The sequence below is a fragment of the Mytilus galloprovincialis genome, chromosome 1, assembly GCF_965363235.1.
Source record: "Mytilus galloprovincialis chromosome 1, xbMytGall1.hap1.1, whole genome shotgun sequence".
Taxonomy (NCBI): Eukaryota; Metazoa; Mollusca; class Bivalvia; order Mytilida; family Mytilidae; genus Mytilus; species Mytilus galloprovincialis.
The window spans coordinates 109420263-109446323 of record NC_134838.1 but is presented as its reverse complement, the minus strand read 5'-3'; the positions used below and the strand labels follow the sequence as shown (position 1 = coordinate 109446323).

Here is a 26061-nt window from a genome sequence, read left to right as displayed (position 1 = left end):
GAATAAAGGCCATTAATATCGTTCTCCAGATGATTATTTTATCCTATTGTTTTATGTTTGTATTTTTTAAATGTTATGCATAAAGTCTTACCGTAAACGTTTGTTGCTACAGTTCGTGATGCTTGTCCAGACACTGACCGGACTACACACGTAAACGTATCATCTTTATTTACAAAATCAACTTGGAAGAGGTTTATCCTCGTGTCAGTTCCTAACTCCGTGGATTCTATCATTGCTATTCGACGTCCAGCTGGACCCATAAGTCTTATCTCACTTTCTGCTGGTACAGGAAAAGCTGACACAGTACAATTAAATGTTGTAGATTGTCCAGGGTTAACTTTTACGTTGTCGAAGAACATGATTTTTGGTATAGTTACTGAAATGTAGATTCGTATACTAGTATTTGATTTTATTTACAATTTCATATGCTACTTGTACAATATTAGTTCTGAATGGTATATTTCTTTCTTATTTGAAGTTTATTTAATGCACAATATTTATAAAAATCTTAATACTAATACAACGATTTTTAATTCCGTAAAAACCATCAGGGGTTGTAATTGAAAGAGACTATCTTTGAATATATGTTGAAGACATTCCTGCGTGATATTTGTTCTCCATAAACTATAATTCTATTTGGAATTTATTAAGTTAAGTTTGGTTAGTAAATGACTTTCTTTTCTTCCAAGAACTAATTATTCACAATTAAAGCAGAGTCGGTTAAGTGAGACGGCTAATTAGCTATACATTACTTTTTTTACATTAAAGTATTCCTTACAAATGTTTTCTTCAAATCCGTTCTATGACGCTCTCTTCCTCGTATTAAAAGGGACATGTAAACGCTAGAATATATCTTACATCTGTAGATCTTATTTGAAGAACTTGTTATTTAACGGAAACATTAACAGCGGTTCAGTAAATTGTGTTAATAGTTGTCTCATTCACAATTTTAACACATCTTCATACATTGGTGATGAAAATAGCAATTGCTGTTATCTTTAGGTAAATGAGATAGTTTTTTTTTTCATTTCAAAGGTATATATTTTTAATTTTGCAAGTCGGACATTTTTTCTGATTCAATTGTTTACTATTATTATCTGCAAAAACTGTTGTAAGACATCCAAAGGAGACCGAATAATTTTCTCAAAACTAAATAGGAGTTGGTTTCGCAACGGTATCCATTGACACATGGATGGAAATGTAGAACATCAGCTGTATAAAATTCATGAATTTCGACATTATTATTCTTTATAAAGGAACTTTGCTTATAAAAATCGGGACAAATAACCAGTTTATAGTTAGGACTTTGGTGTTGACATCAATTCTCAAAGATACGGTTGTAATCTGTTTAATAACTTTGAATTGATCGGAAACTAAGGTTTAAAATTAAGAATGACAAAGAGACAAAAAACCCGCCCAAAGAGCAGAAAACAGCATCGATCTCTTGGCATTTTGTTTTAAATGCTCCTTTATTCATTTTTGATATAGATTTTAAACTGTTTTGAGAGGATAGCAAATTATAAGCATGGCATATCGTTGATAAGTTTTTATAACCAACATTTGCTATAAAGCTAACAGTATATTTTGTTTCTCCTCGGGATTCTCAATATAAGCTCATAATAGAAATTATCCCTTCTTATGATCTCTTATCTTTCATACTGCCTCATATTAACTCTTTAAAGACATTAAAAATGTTGACTTAAACGCCTTAAATTCAGAATGTTACTCCGTCTATAAATACAGAGTAATGGCATAGAGAGCAAGCTTGACTGCATCAAAAATCCAAATGAGACAGGATTACATCACAAGAAATGCAGAATGTATTCGAGTTTACCTGTGTTTTTGTTATAGGTTGTACCATTACTTTTACTTGGCAACAGACACGAAATTATCAATATGATCATTACATCAACACTTCACACAACCCAACAATTCAATCACAATGTACAATAAAACATTTGGTTATCAGATTCAAAATAATATATGTAAAAAAACACAGAAATACTTGAGCTATGCATGTACGTCTTAGAATATACGCCAGAATAGAGAAAGCGAAGGATATTGAATAACTTATGATTAAGACAATACTTTCACAATAATATAAATGTATGTAGATGTGTAATCATGTTGTTTACGAACTATAATAACCGAAGCTTGCTGATCAGCTACATATAACTATTTCATTTACTTACAATTACACTTTGTTGAGTACAAGACATTACAATATAACATAGCAGCTTGATGTTTATTTTTTTCAAACAAGTACTCAATAAAATGAGAACACAATTTCTGTTTGAATGAGACTATTAATTTAACCTTTATAATTATATTCTTAGAGAAAATATCGTTCTTATTATTAGAAAGCTAATTGAAAGCTTCTTCGATTTAAAGTAATAAAAATACCATTAAATTTAGACTCTTAACAGTTCATATCAATGACGTCATTATCAGATAAAAACAGAATGGTGCCAATAAAAAACGAAACACAGGTGCGAGAAAGTGTCTGATAAAACTGTGAAGAAAAAAATAATCTATACTTGTATTACATTTCTAAAAACGCAACATGAGCAAAATCTAAAGGCTCCAATGAGCCTATATCGCTTACATTAAACTAATACAAAAGTCTAATGTGAAATAATAATAAGGATTCGATCCAACATAATACTGAAAGTAAACCATCACATAGAACAATTTCTGCAACATTTGTTCGTGGCACCTTCATGACCTCCACAATATTTTGTTGTGTTTGAGCTTTTGATTTTGCCTTTGATGAGGGACTTTCCATTTTGAATGTTCCTAAGAGTTCAGTTTTACTTTGTATTGCTTTCACTCTCTATGATACATAGTTAAATGCATTTTAACAGTCAATCCTTGTTAATTGGAACATTATATACAATATCTAAACTTGATGTTCAAAGAATGAAGGTGGTCAAGTTTACCTTTGGAATCAGAGGAGACGATTTCTCGTCATGTACAATTGCGACCGAAGGACGCCATGGTACTAAAAATTAACACTGTTGATATGAGCATGGTGATCTTAAGATGAAGGTATGGCAAATAAAAAATAAACAGGCACGGGTATTCAAATAGATGCTTATCTTAAACATCAGAAATCAGTGACTAACCAAAATAAAACAGATACCATGTCTTTAATTCTTTGAAATGATAATATGATTTGTAAATACCTTGTTTGTTGCAGAACAAAGAGAGAATTAAATCAGTAGATTAAAGACTGTTTTATCTTCCTATTTTACAAAAATTGATATTTGACTGCCCCGAAGATGTAACAGCTATCTTAATTTTGATGTTTGTTATAAATTGCGCAAGGAAAATATGAATTTATGATTCCGCCAGCTTATAAATAATTTCCCCAATCAGTTTATTATCGCATTGAATATGTTGTTGAAAAAACCCAATGATTTAAGAATCATCATCATTCATGTACCAAAACGTTATTGATATTCATAAAAGCTAAAAATAAAGATTGAATACTTTATAATTTGAACAAACATTATTTTCTTTCGATAGTAGTCAATTTGCAGACGTTCACTGTTGCTTTGATCAATCACCCTAAACATTATTCTGTGTTCTTTCCAATAATATAATAAAAGTAGCCATCCAGATGTGGGAACTTCATTTTTGTTACTTGATTGTTTGTATATACTGATCATGTGATTAACTCTAGGCGAACACATGTTTTATATCTAGATGATTATTGTTTTGACCGACACTTAACTCCAATCTAACTTTCTTGATGATTGTTGTGATTGTTCATTTGTGTTGATAGATTCTAGACTTTTTACAGTGGCAATGTATCTGTTTATCAACAAAACCATCTTTCTGGCAAGGGCATAGTAGAAAACACCTGTAGGTAACTTTCATGATATTTTTTAAGTTTAAGTACATTATTATTTTTTATTATCATGAAATGTGGGTGGCCTTGTAATTTTTACTTTTCCGTAAATTATAAACTGTTATGATCGGTAGTAAAAAGAGAAAGAGTGTCAATATAAAATGACAAGGCGGTGATTTTATGATTGCAAATGAGACAACCATCCTCTAAAGACCTAATGCCAGTTCTCTAATAAAGATAAAGAATCATTTATTATGTGGAACCGTATCCTTAGAGGCAATAAAGAACCTTATTTACTTACCTTGTATATCTGCCTACATTTGACACAATGCAATAAGAATTTTTTGGTGAATGGAAATTGTGTTGACTATTATCTTGTATTACTGGTAATTTTTGCTTGATAGAGTTTCTATAGGCCAAGTGACTTTAAATGATCATACCTGGTTGACAAAATGGTGGATTGAAATATCCGCTAATACATTTGCATTGGTCAGTTGGTCCATAGAAACGATGACAATGAAGTGGATTTTGACAGTAGCACTGATTAGAACAATCCCAACCATATCTGTTTTCGGGGCAAGCCACCGCTGTAAGGAAAATATATCATCAATTTGAATTAATAGAATTCATAGAAAAAAATATACCTGATGAATCATTTCTTTGATTAAAATACAATATGCTAATCACACACACAAAAACAAAACTCTATCAAGGAATATAGAATATAATATGAATTACAGCACTGAACTCGAGAGCGTACAAAGAACAATAAAGTTAGGTTGCTTGTTTTCTAGGTGGACCATGAAATCACTTTTACCTATGTCTGCATACAGAGTTCATGGTTCACCTACCAGAAAACAAGCTTTACTGTTAAGTAAAGATCGGAATAGATCAGCTGCAATACTATAAATATCAACAGTCACCTACTAACAAAATTAGATAAATGGTATACGACAATGGTACAGTTAACAAACGACGCAACAAAACAACATACGTTTAGATAGTATCACAGTCGTCAAAAATACAGGGCTAAATAGACATAACAATCGTTTGTATACATATTGTTCGCCCGCTGATAAAAAGTGAAGACTGTGTACTCATAAAACTAATTTGGAATTGTTGATCTTTGTTTTTAATCTTTGTGTTTTAAGTTTTAAATGGAATTTGGTATTGAAATGATGTCTCTATAAAAGTATTCCCATCCGTTTAAGACTTATTTTAGCATGGTACAGACATTTGTCTGTTGCTGTAAACCGTATGTCGCCATCTGGATACCTTTGTTTTGTTTTGTCTTACTTCGTCGAATGTTTGATGTTTCCTTGATGTATATCCACATCTTATTTTAGTCATATAAAGACATTATAAAGTCAGTTGTCCAATTATTTCAGAAGACATAATAGCTGATAGTTTCAGAATTTATTGGATTTTCTATTAAATATTAAATTGCTATTGTCTCATATTCTGTATCATGTGTATAAATACTTTTAAATAGATTTCAGAATTCACTACTATTCAAGACGATCATATATTGAAATACAAATAGTGCGATCATATTTCAATACAAGAATGATCGTGTGGTGATGTTGCTTGATTAGAACTTTTAACACATATGTTGATGACCTTTTTTTTTTATTCTACAATATCCAAATTCGTATAATACTAGAAACAAATTCATGCATACAATTACTGGTAAAATAACCATTGGTTTTCATATTTTGGGAGCATAAACTTATTAAATCCTTGTTCTTTAGTCTTTGTTGGATACTTTACTCATTACAACCACGCCACATCTGCTTTAAAATGTGTTTAAATAGATAAAAGCTGTTCCATTTTCAAATTTAATTTGATATATATATAGCATTTTAGATGTTTGTTCAAATATACTCAGAATGTTTCTGGTCTACACATTCACGAGGTTGTTTACTGGTCTTTACTATTTTAGTTCCTTTATATCCATACTCTAATACACTTACGTTTCTGACAGTTAAAACCATCCCATCCTTGAGCACATCCACTGGAGCACATTCCAAGGATACTGTCGCAAGCCTCGCTTTGATCAGCACAATGGCATTCGTGCTCACAGTTGTTCCCAAACCGTCCAGCTGGACAGTCTAAAATAAAGTATATTAATGATAAAAACAAATACTTTATTTTGAATACTAGTACTCTCCCATCTAGACAACAATCATGTAATACCCTTTAATATTTCAAAATATTTAAACTCTGAACGTTCTATAAAGTGAAATATTTAAGTAATTAAAAAACAAATTTGGATATTGGATACATTATATCTTATTAAATGTTATGCATTAAGTCTGAATAAGAAATCTTTTATATTATACTTTATACGAGAAAAATGCACATTAGTTTCGCTATCGAATGACAAAATAAGATACTTTTGCACATAAGAATTGAGATTAAAAACACAGTAAAAAAATATTCATTGAATGCTGCTATGGTTTTTTCAGCTTTTTTTTTTTTTGTGTTTGTTTATTTTCTTTGGATATCTTGTTCTTGCAATTCCACTATATTAAAGATCGGAAACCATACTAATGAGATTTATCCTGAACGTGAAATATAATTATTTGTTTTGAAGGAAATTAGATCAACGATCAAATTGATTGTGAAAGTTTGTGCGGTTTGTTTGTCAATTACTATGTTCCTCAATACGTGTTATCATTGGCTTGGTAGTGGATCATTCATTTTAGTAAAAGTAGTCATACATGGACATTTCGAAATGGTGTTTAATGTTTCATCCATAGAAGCAGTCAATGAATTCCAATGTCTAATATATACAACAAAGTGAAACAGTGTATACAATGCTCGTGGATTATCCTAGATCTTTAGTCTCACGAAATATCTTTCACACTACAGCGTTCATTATTACAGTTTTGCCATTCTGATTCTATTTCTAAAAGTGATATTTTTGTTTCAAATATACTATACTATCAAGGCATACATTATAAGCTTTCTCTGCGATTCAATCAACTGTTCCTATTCTACATAAGACCCTGGAGTCCGTCTGATTCTTCTAAACTACTTTTAAACATTTAGGCTATGTTTATACTTACATCATTAATTGGTAAAGTGTATATGCAGCATAAAACCATAAAAGCACAAGACAATGTATATATATGTACAATAGCAAATAAATTCACATAAATCTACGTAGTATATATAAAGTATCACATGCTATAAAAGCTCTAAAATGCTCAGTGAAGCTCTGCTAAGTTTTATATACGTACTGCAATTATTTATATTACAATGTTCCCATCTCTGGTCTTTGTTGGTCGTGTAACACCAGGGTCGAGCAGAATCCTGAGTAGTTCGGCAGTAATTGTCCGGCATCGTCGGATCAGGGAAGTCTGTGACTGTATATGAATGACGATGGGGTTCCTGAGTTTCCCATCTCTGACAGGTATATAAATTGTCAGTCACTGCTTTTGTTCCCATATAATTTTTGGCTTGTCCATTATAAAAGCAGTTGTTTGCTGTTAGTAGATGTACAAAAATAATATTGTCCATGCTTGCAGGTTGTTTTTTATATTAAATAAGCAATATATGTAACATAGAATATAAGTTATAAAACTTAAATACTAACAAAACTCTAATCATTATTCTATAGGAAAAGATGGTTTTCACACATAAAATTTGAAATTTCATTGTTGGTAACACGAAGGTATATATGCTGTTGCTTTTTTTAAACTCTGATGTAGATTATGTTTGGTTGCAATTTTTAAATTATTAACATATAAATAGTTTCAAATGTGTTCGCTGGCAGTGTACATTGCGCCTTCTTTGTTTCATTCTTATGAAACATGATTCCTTAAATTTTCTAATCAATTCTTCGTAAAAGACCAGCACATTCGCATTCCCTTTTGGTTTGATATTCAATTGATTCTGAAGCTTTGCTAAATGAAAGTGCCTCCTAATTCATTTTCTTAGATTATTTATTAGTTATTGAAAAGAAATTTGAAGTTATTTTCTGACTTTTAACGAATTAACACGACGAAAAAGAAACGAATTTTTCACCATAGTGTAATGAATTTATAAGATGATGTCAAAATCGATTCTTATGTTACCGACATGATATTTATGATATATCGATGATATGTTTAAAATTTGAACACCATACCAAAGAGGTTGAGGCGTCATGCGAAGGATTTCCATTTACCATCATTCATTTACAATGGGAACTACTTACAAAGCTGACATCGTGGTCCCCAAAATCCCTCTGCACATCTTCCCCTGGGGCAAACCCCCGTCTCTTTGTTGCATACTTGGTCCCTGTAACATCGACATCGGTAGCTACATTTGTATCCAAACGTTCCGTCCAAACATACTTCTGACAAGCGGGACAAGTCGAATTCTGTCGAAAAGAATATATCAATACTATAAAATTAAAATACAAACAAGGATAAAAAAACTAAAACTGTTTATTGAAAACTAAAAAAGAAAGAGTACGAATTTTCTTTATTCAACAGCTTTAAAAAAAAACATACCCAAAGATGTTGGCATAACATGGACAATTACTGTTACTAAGAGAACGAGAGTATAGTTAAAGTATATCAACAATATATAAAAATATCTTCAAGTCTAAATTGAAAACAATGTTCAAACCTATGATTGCGTTTGAAAAAACCGCAATTTTTATACGTGTGCATATAACAAATTTCGTTGTAGAGGAGTCTATAAATACAGCACAAACAACATTTTTCACAAGCCAAAAGAGTGAAAAATATATTTTACAATATATTTATATAGATATCTTGATATATATGAGTGTGTTTATTATTGAATGGCATAGTCCTTTCTGGTTCAAAAACAAAAGTTCCTACCCCCACTGTCGAAAATATATATTAAATATTCTTCTTAAGCATGCTGTTTTAATTTCTCCATATCATCTTTGTAGAGGGTTAATTTTAGTGGAAATAACGATGGTAATTGATAAAATTCGGATGTAATCATGTCTAAAGATTATTTCATGTATCGTTACTAATGCACTGCTCGTCTCAGAAAATATCATCAACTTGGCATCGACATAATCAAAACACACCTTTCATAAATCTTCCGTAGCTAAATCTCACGTTTTTAAGAAACAAAGTTCTAACTTCCATAGACAACGTTGACCTTAGAGGGATTTTTGATATTACTTTTATGTCCCTTATATTTAATAAGATGTACGTGTATTTAATAAAATTGAGAGTAGAAATGGAGAATATGTCAAAGAGACAACAACCCTAACAAAGAGAAAGCGAGAAAATCCCGCAACAGGAGGTGGACCTCAGCTAGCCCCTAAATAAAAATGTGCACTAGTTAAGTGAAAATAGGCGTTATACTATACTAAACGCCAAAATATGTAAATGAATCAAAATTAAAAAAAAACATATAAAACTAACAAAGGCCAGAGGCTCCTGACTTGGGACAGGTGCAAACACGCTGCGGGGTTAATCATGTTTTGTGGTATCGCAACCCTCTCCATATATCTCTAGCATATGTACATTTTTGTAGAATATGGAAACATAGTATTTAAACATCCTGCAATTGGCTATCAATTTTTCGTTCCTAGAAAAGCGCTAGGGACGTACAACAAGGTTTATATTCCATTTCAAACACTTACATTAACATGCTTACATGTGTAAGATCAAAGTCAATATATAGCTGTCTATGAATATGGTATTATAATCAACGATCAAATGTCTTTAAAAACTTGAATTTGCACTGAACAGTAACAGCTTTTAGAAACAGATAAACAGTCGATTACTATAACTATCAATGATCCAGACATTCAATTATCTTAGACTTTTCTATAAACTTGTTTTTATCCCCCCCCCCCCCCCGGAAAAAAACCAACAAAAAAACAAACAAACTATGTCAACGGAATAATTTCTTCATATCATTAATGAAAAATAACTGCACAGAACTTGAGTCTCAACTATGGAAAGAATTTAAACATTACATTAAAAAATGTGGCAATAGTGTTTATAAAGTAAAGCTGTATATCAATGTTTTTGATATTTACACATTTTCGATTATACGAAAATCAATCTTTCATAAGTTTCGTCCTTTATTATACTATAATATGGTCTTTTTGAAACCGAAATGTGCTGTTATATATATTGCTAATATATAGGCGTTAAATTCAAGAAACAACGATTAAATGTAATATAGTTTCCAAAACTGTTTGAAAAAAGTCGAAACTTGTGTTTCTGTTATTACAGAATATATTTCTACAGAACTGTGCATGAATCTATTATACCTAATACAAAAATCTAATGCATGTCAATCAGCATGCAACGAAATATTCTTCAAATTGTCGATCAGTCCGTCATCTTTTGATTTCTATCAGAAAATTGGCTGCATGCTTCAAAACACAACATGGTATGCTTTTAAACCATCGCTGGATTGAAATGGTATTTGTTTCCAGCCTTCTATATTTTAAGTAAGACATTCTAAGTTATAAATCAGTTGTACGGTCATTACAAAGCATTAGCTATGAACGAGTTAAAGATCGGTTTCTATAAAACTATAATGAAACATGTGAACATTATATTGATGTTTTACTGTACGAGTACATGGACGACTAAATAATTAGTCCTCTATAAAACTGTTGTCGCTGTTAGGAAGTCAGTCGATTGCATCAAATCTTGTCGTCCAACATTTAATGTAATATTGACGTGACATCTTTTGCAATATTTTGAGGACCTTTAAAGGGATTTTTTTTTAATATTTGTTGGCGTCCTTAATTTATAAAATCGGAAATAGTTTTCATGTATGAAATAAATTTGGGTTATAACTGACTTTAAAAAAAATGGACATGAAGAAAACCTAAATCATTAATGCAAACGAAAATATGCTAGATACATACACTTAATTCAATTTTCTCCTAGACAATTTTCGTTTAAGTACATTTTGGAAATAAACTGTTTATCGACAGGTTGTACGTAGTCCTGTGGGTACCAAAAGCAACCCTTTAATAAAAACAGATTTCTTTCTGTATTATTATGTATCACATTTCATTACAAAACTAAATTCCATTGAATTAGAAAAATTAATAACCCCTGACGTTACCATGATGTTTTAACATATATATAAGCAAGAATATAACTGTGGAAATTTTAACAGGGGATATCTTATATAAGCATTAATGTTTTGTCATTTTCTATATCTGGATTTTTCATGTTCACTCTGGACACTCGATACATAACATTACGACAAAAAAGATGATTTTTCGTTTCTTATGTTCAATTTTCCCTTTTTGGTGACAGTTTGGCCCTTTCTCTCTGGGCTCACATTTTCAGTATTTATTAAGCAAGGGATTTCGTTCCCACATATATTTCTAAAAGCTTTCCAAAATTCTTTAAGATATATAGGTACACAATTGTCAAGGCTGTTTTGAAATTGGACTGTTCCTGTAGAAATCTTATTACAAACAGGGTATCATAAAGTATATGATGGTGTTTAATTAGGAACGATCCACGTTAACTTATTGATCTTTTGTATAAACTTATTCTAAATGTCATAATTTAACAATGTAGTAAAATCTTTGAATATATACATGTCTTTGTTATTACTTACATTTATTTTTTAAGTAAGAAAATAACTAAATATTTATTGGATAAACAGTTCTGCAAACTTGTTTTGGATTTGAATACTGTCATGCTTTTCTTTGACTTTAACTATTGGATTTGAACTGGTTGATTTTACAATATGATATGGGCTTTGCTCATTGTTGATGGCTGTACAGTGAACCACAGTTATTAACTTCCAAGTCATGTTGTCCCTGGTGGATAGATGTTTCATTCGCAATCATACTACTTCATCATATTTTTATTGGAAAATATGAATGAAAGAAAATGACGTGTTGAAACATATCTTGAACCATTCACTTGATTCATATGCAATATGCATAAAATGAGGTCATCTCGAGTTCTTGGTAGTTTCTTGATTTCTTTGTGATATTGGTTTTTGATTTGCACTTGATTTGCATGTTAATTTCAGAAGTGACGTTTTGTTAGGAAAAAATGTGATTGCTTCCGCCATATAATGTTATTACATTTTATAGCCCAGTTCTATCATTTAATCAGAAACACTTTTCAGTTATTGCACTCTGAATTGACTGTTTTTTGGAATTGCTTTCCGCTATCTTGTTTTCAGCAATAAGGTTATGTTGTTTCAAATCTTAAAATATCCGTTTGGGGTTATCTAAGGTCGTTAAAGGTATTGAGTGACTTCACTTTACATTAGAAGTGGCATTCATAAAGAAAATAAATACACGAAGGAAAGATTTAGACGCAAGCTTGTGTTTGCTCAAATTTGCTTAATAACCCACAGATTACATTATTTTCAGTCAAAATTGTAAATAGACAAGAATTTTCAGCATTCATGTATATAATTCTTCATACAACCACTGAAATATTTATTTTTTATGTTTAATAACAATTTCAGTTATGTAATCTGTGCAACTTTTTCACGTTGCTACAGCGACGGATATCATATAACAATTTGAGCTTGAGATAATATTTTCTGTTTGCAAATTAGAACATTCTGGTAATATCATTGAATTGTAGATAAATTGACATTTTCTTGTAGTTAGTGAGAGCCTGGCGATGGCAACCTCCCAGAATTTAGTGATGGCTATATGTATAGACAAATCTTTATTGCAGTTTACTATAAATAATGTAAATGTTTGGAGTAATCATTGAACAAGTGTCAATACTTACATGTATATACATAAAGTAAATAGATGTAAAAACCTTTAACTCGTATAATACATATTCTGTAAGATCGACTTGTGCAAACGTTTACCATGCATAATTGATCAAGTACAAAAAAACTTTTGATCTTTTCAATTATATAGTTCCTGTAATATTTATTATTTAAATATTTGCTATGTAAGTCTATATTTCAAAAGAGTGTATGCTATAGTGGTGTTGGCTATTTATACAGGTTATCAAACAGTCAATGCTCAACTTTGGTACATTTTAGTTTAATGTATTAGTTTTATAGTGATAATTGCTAACGATCAAACAGTCATTATGCATAGGTGCGCTTTTACAAATAATCTTTGACGGTGGATATCTAGTAAAAAGTTTGATATGCTAAAATGCTTCTATATCTATGCCCATTATATTTTGCTTCGAATAAAATCGTTACTTTTTATGTGATATATTCGGTTTACTGGTGTCCCTGTAATGTAATTTTAATATCATACTAAATAATTTTGTGTGATGAAAATCTTCAACTTCACTAAACAAACTAAATTAAAAGCACTGAAATTAATTAGAAATAATAATTATAATTGTATTTGGCTTAATATATGGTTGTGTCTGTATATATGCATTCATGCATCCAAAATGTATTTACACATTCAATTATCACGATCAACATACAAAAACTGACAGATGAATAAATCTTGAGAAATAAAACCAGTGAGTTCTAGTTGCTTTGCGGATCTTTCCTCTCGGTATCATTCAAGTTATTGTTATGTTCAATCACAAGAAATGGAATGCGATTGAGGTCGCCGAAATCGTGGTCCAACTGTCTGACGCATTTTCTCAATCAGAGATATGATTTCTTTGTATTACTTCACTCTTACAAAAATACAAGTGGACGTGGCCGGGTACTTGTGCATCCCAACAACAGAAAGACACTAGGAACAGATCTGAGAGTACTCGCAGTAATCTGACAGCTAGTTCAAAGCCACTAACAACTAATAAAAAAATCATGCATCTAAGACTAAATTATCAATCCGTACACATCCAACATCCAATAGATTTAGTGTAAAGACGTCATAAACATGCAGGTTTCATGAGTTGTTTTTTTCTTCTTCTAATTTACCCCTAAGTTAACAGAATACGATGGGACGAATTTGGTACCCATTGCTATTCCATTAATTTTCCAATAAATGGGAAGATTCTGATGAGCAATATAACCGAATATCACATAAAAATCACAGTTTCGTGCGAAACAAAATAAAAATGACATTAACTATAACAGAACAATAATTTACAAATAACAAATATGAAAGACATGAACCAACAACTACCACTTAACTATATGCTCCTGACTTGGGACAGGCAAATCAATTGAAAAGACCGTAAATTTTGAACGTTGGTCCTGCTTTTGATATTTAAAAGTCATGTAGACACTAGTGAATCAGGAGTTTTGTTTAAAGGTGTTCGTGTTGGTTTTGCTTTAGTTTTAGCATGTTTAAGTGCATATTCACCTTATATAGCCCCTAAAATTTGAACAAGATTAACATAACGGTTGCCACTAAAGTTTGAGGAAATATTAAACCCTCCGAAGTACCCGAGTACATATCGGATTTTAAAGTTTTTTGTGTAGCTCAGTATTTGGTTTCCTGTGTAGCGTTTTGTGGACTGCATGTTGTTTGTGTTTCGCCATTTTTATTAGTTTTTTTTATGATGTCTTTTTTTTTAAACTAACATTTTTATTGCTCCTTTTGGGTTCTTCTTTTTTATAAAACATATATGTAAATTAAAGTAAATGCGGTTTATACACCAATGAAAAAACATGCAAACAAAACACATGCAGAATCAAAAGACACAAGTAAGTCTATATGTGGTCATCGACAAAACAATAGACAGATATCTAACCAAAACGGCAAGCTCTTAAACCCGAGTTTAGAAAGGTAAATTCAGCAGAGACTATCAAAGGTATATGCCGTCAACAAATCCCAAAATAACAAAACGCGTTTGTTTGATTTATTTTATGTTCGTCTACCATCAAAATGAATGCATTAATAGTACTAAAATTGAGAATGGAAATGGGGAATGTGTAAAAAAGAGACAACAACCCGACCAAATAAAAAACAACAGCAGAGGGTCACCAACAGGTCTTCAATGTAGCGAGAAATTCCCGCACCCGGAGGCGTCCTTCAGCTGGCCCCTGAACAAATATATACTAGTCCAGTGATAATGAACGCCATACTAATGTAATAAATTCGGTCAGTTCTTGACTTGCTTTCAAATATTATCGCACCGCTGGTAAAACATCACGTTGTGATTGGTTTAACGCCGTCACATGGTGACCCCTATGAGACCGTAGGGGTTAATAAATTTCATAGGGGGTTCATGACGCGATAATAGTGACGTCATCTATTAATGTTATTGTGTTTCCTTGTTTATGTTTCAATAAACGCATCAGAAAAAGTGCAGCGTGCGATAAATTCGTTATACGGTTAACTCAGTACTGACCCCCTACGGATCCATAGGGGTCAGTAGCGAACCATATAAATTATACTAGTATGTTAAAAAGAGCCTTTCACATTGGTATGTAACAAAGTGTATATGTGGGTTATGTTCGCATGCTTAATATTTTTGGGATATTTTAAAAGGTAAAAATAATAGTATTGCCCCTCAAGGCCTCAACAAATTATGAACCCCAAAAATAAGTCCGAACAATTTACGGAAGAGAAGGACATTAGTGCTGTTTTAAGCAGCCATTTTAATTCTTTTGGTAAGGGAGCTACCATTTGATTTTTATGGGGGGGGGGGGGGGCTAGGATGAAAAATTTTGTCATGCATTTTTTTTTAGTTGTAATCTCTGTCCTGCCTTTTTATTTTTCACTCTATTCGGTCCTACCTTTTTTTTATTAGTTAATCCTGACTTTTTTTACCTAAATTGTCATCCTGTCTTTTTTTTTTTTGCAAAGTATCTCATCCTGCCTTTTTTTTTTACTCAAAACTCCTGTCCTGCCTATTTTTTTCAAATTTCATCCTAGCCCCCCCCATAAAAATCAAATGGTAGCTCCCTAAGGATATCCCAATTAATTGTAATATGAGGTTAATGACTTTCTGTCGAGTATTGATAACGACGAAGTTTGTCCTGATTCAAATATTTCAGTAAATTTTGGTAGATCACAAATTGCTCCAATTTTAAGAAACCTTAAGTCGCGTAAAGCTAGTAGCATCGATGAGATTCCTAATGAATTCTTAAAATATGGCGGGGTGCGCTAGAAGATTCACTTGTTGATCTTTTCACAATAATTTCTGACCTCGAAACTGTACCTGACGATTGGCAGAAAGGCATTATCAAACCATTACATAAATCAGGTTCCGTTTTCGATATTGATAATTATAGAGGCATCACGCTTACCTCTAATGTTTATAAAGTATATGAAAAAATTTTGGAAGAATCGGTAATGTCCCGTTTGGAAGAAAATAATATTTTGGGTGAAGTTCAGGGGACTTTTCGTAAAAATAGAAGAACCGAGGACCATAATTTTACACTACAAGGTATTTGCTCTATTCGTAAAGTTAAAAAACATAAAACGTTTCTCGCTTTTCTTGACCTTTCCAAGGCCTTTGATAGAGTCTGGCGAGATGGCCTTTTCTATCTTTTGTGGAAAAATGGCATTCAAGGCAAGTGCTGGAAATTGCTAAAATCTCTTTATAGCAACGTATCTAATAAAGTCTTGTTTTGGTGCAAATGAAACAGGTTTCTTCGACCAAGAATTTGGCCTTAAACAAGGCTGTGTTTTGTCTCCAACACTTTTTTTCTGTTTTAATGAATGACCTCGCAGAAATGCTTGAAACCAGTAATATTGGCATCGAGCTCTCCTCACAAATTTTGAACTGTTTAATGTTTGCTGATGATGTAGTCCTTATCGGGAAGTCCGAGAAGGAACTGGATATAACAGCCAAATTAGCATCTAAGTGGAATTTAAAATTTAACCCAAACAAATCTAAAATTTTGATAGTAGGTAAACGCTTGGATAAAACTAAGAAATGGTACCTAGGAAATGAGCATTTGGACGAGACTAATGAATATAAATATTTTGGAGTTTATTTTACCCGCTCTTTGACTTTTGCTTACCATATTAATCATTTCTTAAAAGATACTTTCGAGCGCAAACTGAATTATATGACTAAGCTACTTAATGAACACGGATCTTTTAATCGCATATCTTTTGGGGATGCCCTCTGGAACTCGGTCATCCGTCCTTCTCTAGCACACGGATGTGCCGTATGGCTACTGTCATCCGTTTCTAGTTAACATATACTTGAAACATGGCAATATAAAACCGCAAAACTAATTCTTAATACTAAGATGAATATTCATAAAGCTGCTTTATTCCTAGATTTGGGATGGGAGCCAATAAACGATTTTCTCGATAGACAAAGGGTGTCTTATTTTGCTAGGATTCAAGGCCTTGACTCAAGTAAATTATGTCGAATTGTATTTGAAGAGCTCAAGTCCTTAAAGCTTCAAAGGGGATGGGACTATCCACAATATATGATCAATTTATTCAATATGGTTGGTCTGGATCACTTTTATAACTCGAATGCCAACTCTAATATATTTAAACAGTTTCTTGGAAGGTTTGTCCGGAGAAAGCAATATCAAGAAATAAATGATAAAAGCAGTCTAGATATTTTCTCAAAATTTAACTTTGCACAAGGAAGGCAACCATATCTGACGAACTTGCTGGACTTCAAGTCTGCAAGACTCAAAATGTTAATACGAACAAATTGTTTACCTGTAAACAAAGTCTTGTATAGGATGAATCTTAGCGAGAGTCCCACTTGCCAAATGTGTTTATTTAATTCTGAAGAGTCCATTGAACATTTCCTATTAGAGTGTTCTGGCTTCTCCTCAATCCGTAATAAATACATATCTGATATAAATGAATATCTAAGTTTTACTTTCCCGGGCCTCTGCTTCACAGAATTATCGTCCTACGATAAAATACAAATACTGGTTGGTGATTGCTTTTATCAGGTTGATCCCTACATTAGTAAAACATTGGACAGTTTAAGTAAAAAGATGTTCAGTGAAATGTACTCTAAGAGACAATTGGTTTTGGAACCTAAACTTTAAATGTTATTTTTTTTACGTTACTTTTAGTTTAGTTCATATTTTTATGCTGTACATAATGTTTATTTTTCTTATGTAAAGATGATGTCTTATTTTACTATGTTCCAATTTTAAGTCTGAAAATGTTTTATGAATATTTTTACTTGTCTGTATATATTCATTGCATATGTTGTTAGACGCAAAAGTGGATACCCGTCCGCAAGTGCCCCTGTTGTAAAGGGGTAGTTTCTAAATAAATAATATATATATAATATATATATTAATAACCGGCTTGTTATTCTGGGACCAATGTTGTCTAAGCGTTATATGCTTCCTTGCTTAATTAATGTAAGCTAGTAAAATGTCACCATTCAAACTACGAAAATATATTATAAAGTGTCATGAAATGGACATGTGACAAATTCGTATACTTTTACTTATCGGCTTTGCTTTGTTAAGTGGTGACAAAAAAATACTGATATCAAGTCCTTTAACTGAATGCCGTAATGGTTGACATGAAAAAGATTTAACTTATTCCTACGCACTCTTATCATTTGTCACCGTCACTTCTCTCGTTGTTTTGTTATACAAACTGGAATGTCTTGTACATCACTAGATTGGACGCCTGATGCTTCCAATATTCTTTGAAGTTAATATCAAACTTCAATCGATTCAAATTTATTGTGTTTTCGCAATTGTTTGCAAATAAAGGACTAAAAATAATTGTTATAACGTTATTATATAAACAATATCTGTGGCAGCAATCATCAAAGCTTGTAACTAACATTTACCTGGACAGGTATCAAATGATATAAATTACAAATCAATACACTTTAAATTCTCTTGTGTATTGATTAGAAACATTAGCCACATTGTCTCTCTTAAGAGTCGAATTAATGGATTACTCAAATATTCTTTAATCCATTGATACGAAATGATCCATCAATATTTAATATTCGGTTCCAGGGAACAAAAAGATGAGTCTATATAAGCTACATAAATTTACGGCTTCGTTTTAAGTTAATCTTAGTTCTATTAAAGCAAATTTAGTGTATAAAGCATGGTAAGTTAGTTATTCCAGTGATTAGTTGTTAAACTACAGCTTAATACTTGCAATGATATATCTTTTTACCATGTGTCGTCCGGTAGTTACACTTATGATAATGCGGTATCACATTTCGTACCGTTCAATCAAAGGTAAAAAAATAAATACTTGTATCAAATTTTGCCTCTGAATGTTTCAAAGCAAGCAACCAACTAAGTTCTATACAGCCTCAATGTTTGTTGAGGTTTGGTTAAAATATAAACAAATGAATATAGGAAATCGAGGAAGATGTTCGTCCATGTTTATCATCAACGTAAACTAACAACAATTTATCATTCGTTTATGTTTATCATGTTTATTGCCTAAAACCCTTACAAGAAACAAAATATTTTGATTTGATCTATCATTAATAATGAGCTTTACACATATGATGTGTTGAAGATCCATCGAATATTGACCATGTTTAAATAAAAAAAATCGGGTGCAGATATGAATAAAAGTTTTCCTATTGATTTCTCTCCAGATCTACTCTTAAATTTTCATCAGGTTTTTTTCCTTGACAGGAATACAATCGTATACAGTTAATGTATTTACAAGGACGTACAATGTATATCAAATAAATGAAGTTCAGTCCAAAAGCCGAGTTATGAGTCAAAAAGTAGATAGTTTCACATGTTTTCAAGAAAGAAAAAAAAACATCAAATTGGAGTCGATGCAACTGTAATCAGACAATAATCATTAATGTAATCTATTGGAATGCATGCATGTAATCAACGTTCATTTATCGTATCATTAAAATCAAGATGTTTGTACCCCTGTCAGTACAAGTTTTAGAGTTCACGTTAATTTCGAAATAGAAATAGAATTTTAGCGACAGTTAAACATGTATTACAATGCCAAATGAACGGACTCAAAAATTTTAGTGTTAAAAACAGTAAAATAAGATAAAACTTTGTCTTCAAATCATCTAAGGAAAATGACAAATTTTGACAATTCCAAAATATTCAGTTTTTGAATTTCATAATTGATGGTATTTGTGATGATACTCATTGATATATAAAATTCTTCACGGTTGCAAACCGGCGCCCATGGGTCCTCATTCATGTTGGCTTCATCATAAGTCACCGTATTGGGCCACATCTTGAGCCGGAAGGAAAGATGGTCGATAAAATCTGATAAGTAAATTTCACTTACTATCTTACTCGATCTTCTTGGGTTCGACATTTATTCATTTGTTTGTTTTTGTTCATTCGTTTATTTGTTTAATAATTCATTAACATATCGTCGAATTTTATCGTATAAAAGTGGTCATTTAACAGTGGAAACAAAAACACTTAGTGTACTGACTCATTAACAACAACCCGATGTTCTATTACAACGTAATTGCAAAATGTTCTCAGACACCAAGAAGTCACGTCGCAGTCGTGAAAACACAATCAACTGGTGGATATTGCAGTAAATAAGCTATAGTTTGCAATGACAGGAATGCTTTTTACTCTACAGGATAATTAGGGGATGACAAATCACCGTTAGCTCTGTTCGATAGCGGCCTACTAACAAGTTCGCTTCTAAATTGAATTTAACGACAACCACCAACACCTCTAAACATTATGACATGGTCATCAATAAATCGACAATATTTAGTTTGACATTTATTCATTGTCTTGTCAACGTCAAAACTCCAATGAATACAACTGTTGCAGGACAAACTAACTGCATGAAATGATCAAGAATTATTGAATTAAGAGTTCAATATCTAACAAATAAGTGAAGCAAAGCATGGTATTAAGAAAATCCTTTAATAGCATGTTTCTTAATGTCTTCATACATAACCGAGCTAATTTTCGCAATACTTTGTAATATTTATTATTTCAAAATAATATGTTCCAGCTGATAATTCAAAATACCCCCGTTATTATGAATACAGAATTCAGGAAGGTAAAACAGTTTTGACCGTGTAGTGTTTTACACCATACTGAGACCAAAACTAGTGTTTTAACTTTGTGAGAGTGGCCACATCCTTTAAACAATGTTGATGTTGCAAACAAAAAATCGGCGAAAACCAATAGATAATTTTAGATATGACCGTATTTCAAGAACTGTTTGCAGGAATGTTCATTTAGCGATTCCTTATACAAACAAATCTTTTCCCGTAGTGGGTTTCGTGAAACCGCATATCAAACAATATTTATTCAATCTTGTGTACAGCAAATATTTGTTGAAAGTATTTCTATCGGATGTTCGGGTTTCCATGCACGCAAGATTGGCTTTCTCATGCTTTTGGCTCTAGGATTTTCTTATAATGGGACAAATTAAGAAATTGGCAAAGAAAGCATAACAGTGTGTTTCATTAATTTAGATCCTACTGACTCCTTTTAATTTAGATGCCACCGACTCTCTTTTTTGTCATTATTCATTTGTTAATAGTATTACAATTATTTCGGATTGTACATCAAAACGGGATAGTCAGTAAAGTGATGCCATTTTATATTGCATACAGTAGATCATTTACAACTTGAATGTTTATCGGCGCAGAAATAATTTATATTTCAGATTTTCAGATTATTAACATGCAATTAACTTTTAAAATGCAAATCACACAGTTCGGTGAATGCTATAAATTATCAAATGCATATTGAAATTAACGTTTCTGAGAGTTTTCGCCGACTAGACATATGACTGACAACAAATTAGCAATGCTCTATAAAAAAATATTTTCCAATATTTCTAAATTACCATGTTCACTAATTTTTGTTTACTCGTTCCGTATTGGATACATAAATCTGTGTTTACCTGCCTTTTGCCTCGAGAGAATTAACTGATATTTTGTTTGATCATAATTCAGTTATATCAAATTTTCGTTTTTATACTTTATCTATATAACAATCATCTGAATGACTAAAACATAAGGATGACATGGATCAATAACTGTCATAAAGTACTCTATTATCCATAAATAAATTGCAATCGTTCGTCCTTGCCCTCCCTGGAGACCCCGCCTGACACAGGGAATCAGACACAGGGAATCAGACTTCAAAGAACACACTGTCGTCTTTCTTTATGATCAAACAATAAACGGACAGAGGGAAACAATTTCCTGCATCCTATGTGTAATTATTGGAAAATTATAATCTTGTTAACTAATTGGATTGGGTGACCATTAGTGAGAAATATCAGGTTTCTGCTTGTCTGGGGACAAGAAGTCAGACATCTTGTCCGAAGGGTTGAAGTCTTCTTGTCAACAAGTAGATATGTCAACGTGTGCATACTATTGATACTTATAGAATCTGACATGGTTCGTTCAAGTGAATTAATAATATAAAGACATAATTGATTGTAATTTGTTTGTTTTAACCAAGTGTTGTCTTAGCGTGTTTTTTGAATTTTTGAATTCGAAACTTCAAATTTTAAATTTGCCTTGGAGTTCGGTATTTTCGTTATAGTATATACTGTGTCACGAATATTATTCAAATATTTGCTAGGAAGAAGAAACTTTACTTAATATCTTCACATAAACATTCTGCACTGGTTATAAAAAATACTATATTCAAGACTAATTCAGTCCACAGAGAAATATCCCAATCCACGAAATATCATTTTTAGTTTTGGTTGAAAGCTGCATACAATGTAAGGGTGTGCTAACTAAATACAGTTCTTCAAGTCATCGGAGTAAAGAAAAGTACAACACTTCCGAGATTGAACAGACACCTTAAATATGTATAAAGTTCAGGTTTACTATTTTTCATTCAATCGGTTTTATGAATAGGGTGATGACCCTCATAAAACTACCTGATAAAATGATGATTGAATCTGAAATGGACATAAAATGATATGAAATGTAACTGAAGATATTATTTATCTATTATAAGGATAATCGTGGTAATAGTATGGTCACTGGTGCGTAGAACACATGTACATTTATACCATAATGAATTGTAAATGTTATAAGCAGCCAAAGGCCGCGAATGATAACAATTAATTTTACTTTTCACAAAAAAGTACAACGTAAATTAATAAAGTAATATGATATATACAAAAGTATATTTATACAAATAAAACTATACCATGGTGCATGAGATACGCCCATCATAATAATAATGAAAAACTCTATCGTTTATAATTTTTATTTGTAACATATTACACGACCAATAAAGAATTTTTACACATTTCTTATGTCTAAATTCACTCAAAAAGATCATGTATTACAGAAAAAAAGCTAAAACACACCAGCGTCAGATGAACGGGTTTAAACATAGTATGAAACTTTAATATTGAGATGAAAGGTTATGCAACTGCTGGAAATGACAAAACTAATGAAAATTAAATGGTATAAAATGATCAAATATCGACACAGTTCAACTTAGTTCTTTGATGTGGAGTTTATAATTTGACAATTGTATGGTAATAGGTTAAGATCACGAATGTAAAGTTGTGCTTTCCTGTGTAAATTTACTTGAAGAACAAAGACATGCAACAAACACTCCCATGATACTTTTTATCGACTAAGAAGTGTTGCCAAAACTTGTGTACTTACCCCCGCTGGCTAAATAATCCACAGAAAACACATAGAAAAGTATTAATCCACTAGAAAAGTGTAATAAATTCCTCATTTTGTAAAATCATTACGTATTATCTCCCATAATTAACATTGTTTATAAATACTAATTATAATGTTTATAAGAAACTTTGTTTGTTCCACTTTAAAAATAGAGCACTTCATCTGCCAACATTTACATTGATGAAGATCAGATACATATAGCGCATGCGTCAGCTCTCATCAGCAGCCATTTGTTGCTGCCATATGGGGAATATCGGAATGAGATCTGACAAATGCATTTAACTTTTTTAACAGGTATTCATAGAAAATACAGAACACCTTGCTTCAGTAATTAAACCATTAATGCAGAAAATGATGCACGGTGAAACTGAGTGAATAGTGAAGTTTTAATAACAATGGAGCAATGGAGGTTATAATTATCTGTATGGTGTAGTGTTACTTTACAGGCCTATCATCAATACCACTGTTATCAACACTTATATAAGATGTTAAGACATTCCACAAAGAACAACATGGCACGTTCCTTTGTTTGTTTATTAATCAAGTGTAGGGGGTAACCTTTGTAATAAAGAAATGATTGGACATTAGTTTAACAACGTACACCTCGGGACAGGGTGAAACCTTATTTACCGCACTGATAACAAGTACATGTTGATGTATCTGTTGATTTATTGGTCAATTTGTTGTATATTGTTGCAATGGATGTAAATTAAGCACTTAGATAAATTAATTATTTGCATTGAATTGCAACTTTACAGCGATATAATATTATCAAATACAGATGACATAATTATATTGACATTTTAAAAAGCGAATTATTGAATGGTTAATTAGTACAACAGGCTTTTGCGAGATTCAACACGATTGACAAGGGTTGCTTGTTTATGTGTTCGTTTAAAAAATCTAACCACATAATTTTAAAATAAAAAACGAAGAATTGTTTAATTGAATATTGATATCTGTTTTGACATATTTTTAAAACGGCTGTACTCGAATGAAGTTTTTTTTACAATTTTGGTTTTGTTTAATTGACATTGGATGTTTTACATCTCTAACCGGTGTTCTCAGTTGTAAAGGTATTCAATGAACGGACAATGCGCTTTTTTTTTGTATATGCACGTCCAGATCAATAACTTACAAGTGTGAACAATGAATGCAAATTTATGTATGAACCAGAAATCTGATGCTCTGATGATATTTTGCATTGTTATTATCTAATCATGTAATCACTGTAATGACTTTCACATGCATGAGGCTCGGTTAGACCATCTGTTATCTCTCACTGTTATTCTGTCATTTCTTATCAATCAAAATTAATTGTAGTACGGTCATGATTATCCTTTATTTACAAAACGTTACTCAGCCTTCTTAATACCAACAGGAAATTTGAACACATCATTGTAATTTCATAAGATAAATCAGGAAAGTAGAAACACGAACTGCCTTTGCTCTGAAGATGAGTATCTGGGTATTTTTCTGGCGTGATTACACATGCACATAATAATGATAATACATTTCTCCATTATTTTAAAAATTTCAAATATTGAAATCATGCTTTATTAATCCTTTGATCGACGGACTTCACCCTAAAGATTCCGTTTAGCTATAGTGCCTAATAAGATTTTGTGAGGTAGACGAAATTGACCTTAAAACGATCGTGTTGACTTTTTGGGTCCCAACATAGGTAGATCGGACATATTTTGACGTTATATAATGACTTCTTTAGTTTGGGATTTATTGTAATTAGTATGTTCCTATGAGACTGAAAAAAAGATATTTTTTTTGTAAGATTAATAATATGTTTACCTGGCGTAGCCGTGCGTAAAATGTATGTTGGCATTTCTCTTCGAAAAATGACTTGTTGATTGGAATAAAACTTCTTATTTCTAAACTTTTTTCTGTTTTTCTCCGCAATTGCCTATTAAAAAATAATTTATCTACTGCGTATTTGGAGAAAATTGTGAAAATAGGAGAATTGGCAATTCTTACCTTCCGTACCTATACTTCCATTGATAAAACATAACATGGACTCATCCAGTGTCCAGTTTGAAGGTCATTTTACTTACTGTCACATCCATGCACGTTCTGATTTAACCAATAGTCATGTACGAAAAGCATAAACAGTTTGAAGGTAAACTAGTAATAATTTAATCCAATCAAATTCCGTAATTTTCAATAACAATGACCGGTCCACATCAGAATAAGTAATAGGGGTAAACTGGGTAGGGAGAAAATGTAAGATATTCAAAAAAGTTTATTTTTTTGCAATAACGAATAAAAATTTGTCAAACCAAAGTTTTGCTATCATTTCATAAACATGTCGTTGTGTGTTGGTACAGTTTTCGGAACTTTCATGTATGTATTTAAGGCAATACAAAGTTTGGGCTTCAAAAGTCCACATAATTATTGACTTTATACAGAAAATTCGTCCTTTTAAAACATAAAATGTTTCACAAACAATACGTGACTACAAAGTAAAATCATTTCTCAAAACACTGCAAACATTTTCATTACAATTGGTGTAGTAGTATTGTCATAAAGTGCGTTTAATTGAACAGTGGTATAGCAAACATCGAATTCCCTCACAAAATCTTGTTGGGCACTATAGTCTTAAATATACCACCATCAATTATGTTTATTATTATTTTACATGAAGATGAATATATCAAATATAGACTAGAAAAAAAAACGTAAAACGAGTTACACGCGAGAAACAAATTTCGTTGAAATTAAACAAAAATAACGAACTCCAATGTAAATTAAACAACGGGTATGTCCATAAAA

At 31.7% G+C, this 26061-nt stretch overlaps 1 protein-coding gene across 3 annotated transcripts in view; it reads right to left on the bottom strand.

Annotated features, from left to right (window-relative positions):
- The window catches only part of LOC143050707 (receptor-type tyrosine-protein phosphatase mu-like), a 54966-nt gene extending 31215 nt beyond the window's left edge, over positions 1-23751 (bottom strand). For 2 of the 3 annotated variants that reach the window (XM_076223843.1, XM_076223845.1), the window contains exons 1-6: positions 23254-23748; positions 8058-8222; positions 7099-7344; positions 5827-5964; positions 4294-4440; positions 92-376 (exon numbers count right to left, since the gene is read on the bottom strand). In XM_076223843.1, the coding sequence (XP_076079958.1) occupies positions 92-376; positions 4294-4440; positions 5827-5964; positions 7099-7344; positions 8058-8222; positions 23254-23329 (1057 nt within the window). In that variant the 5' untranslated portion in view covers positions 23330-23748. Of the gene's footprint in view, positions 1-91; positions 377-4293; positions 4441-5826; positions 5965-7098; positions 7345-8057; positions 8223-23253 lie in introns of all 3 variants that reach the window. The other variant, XM_076223850.1, reaches the window with a different exon arrangement.
- Between the last annotated feature and the right edge of the window lie 2310 nt (positions 23752-26061).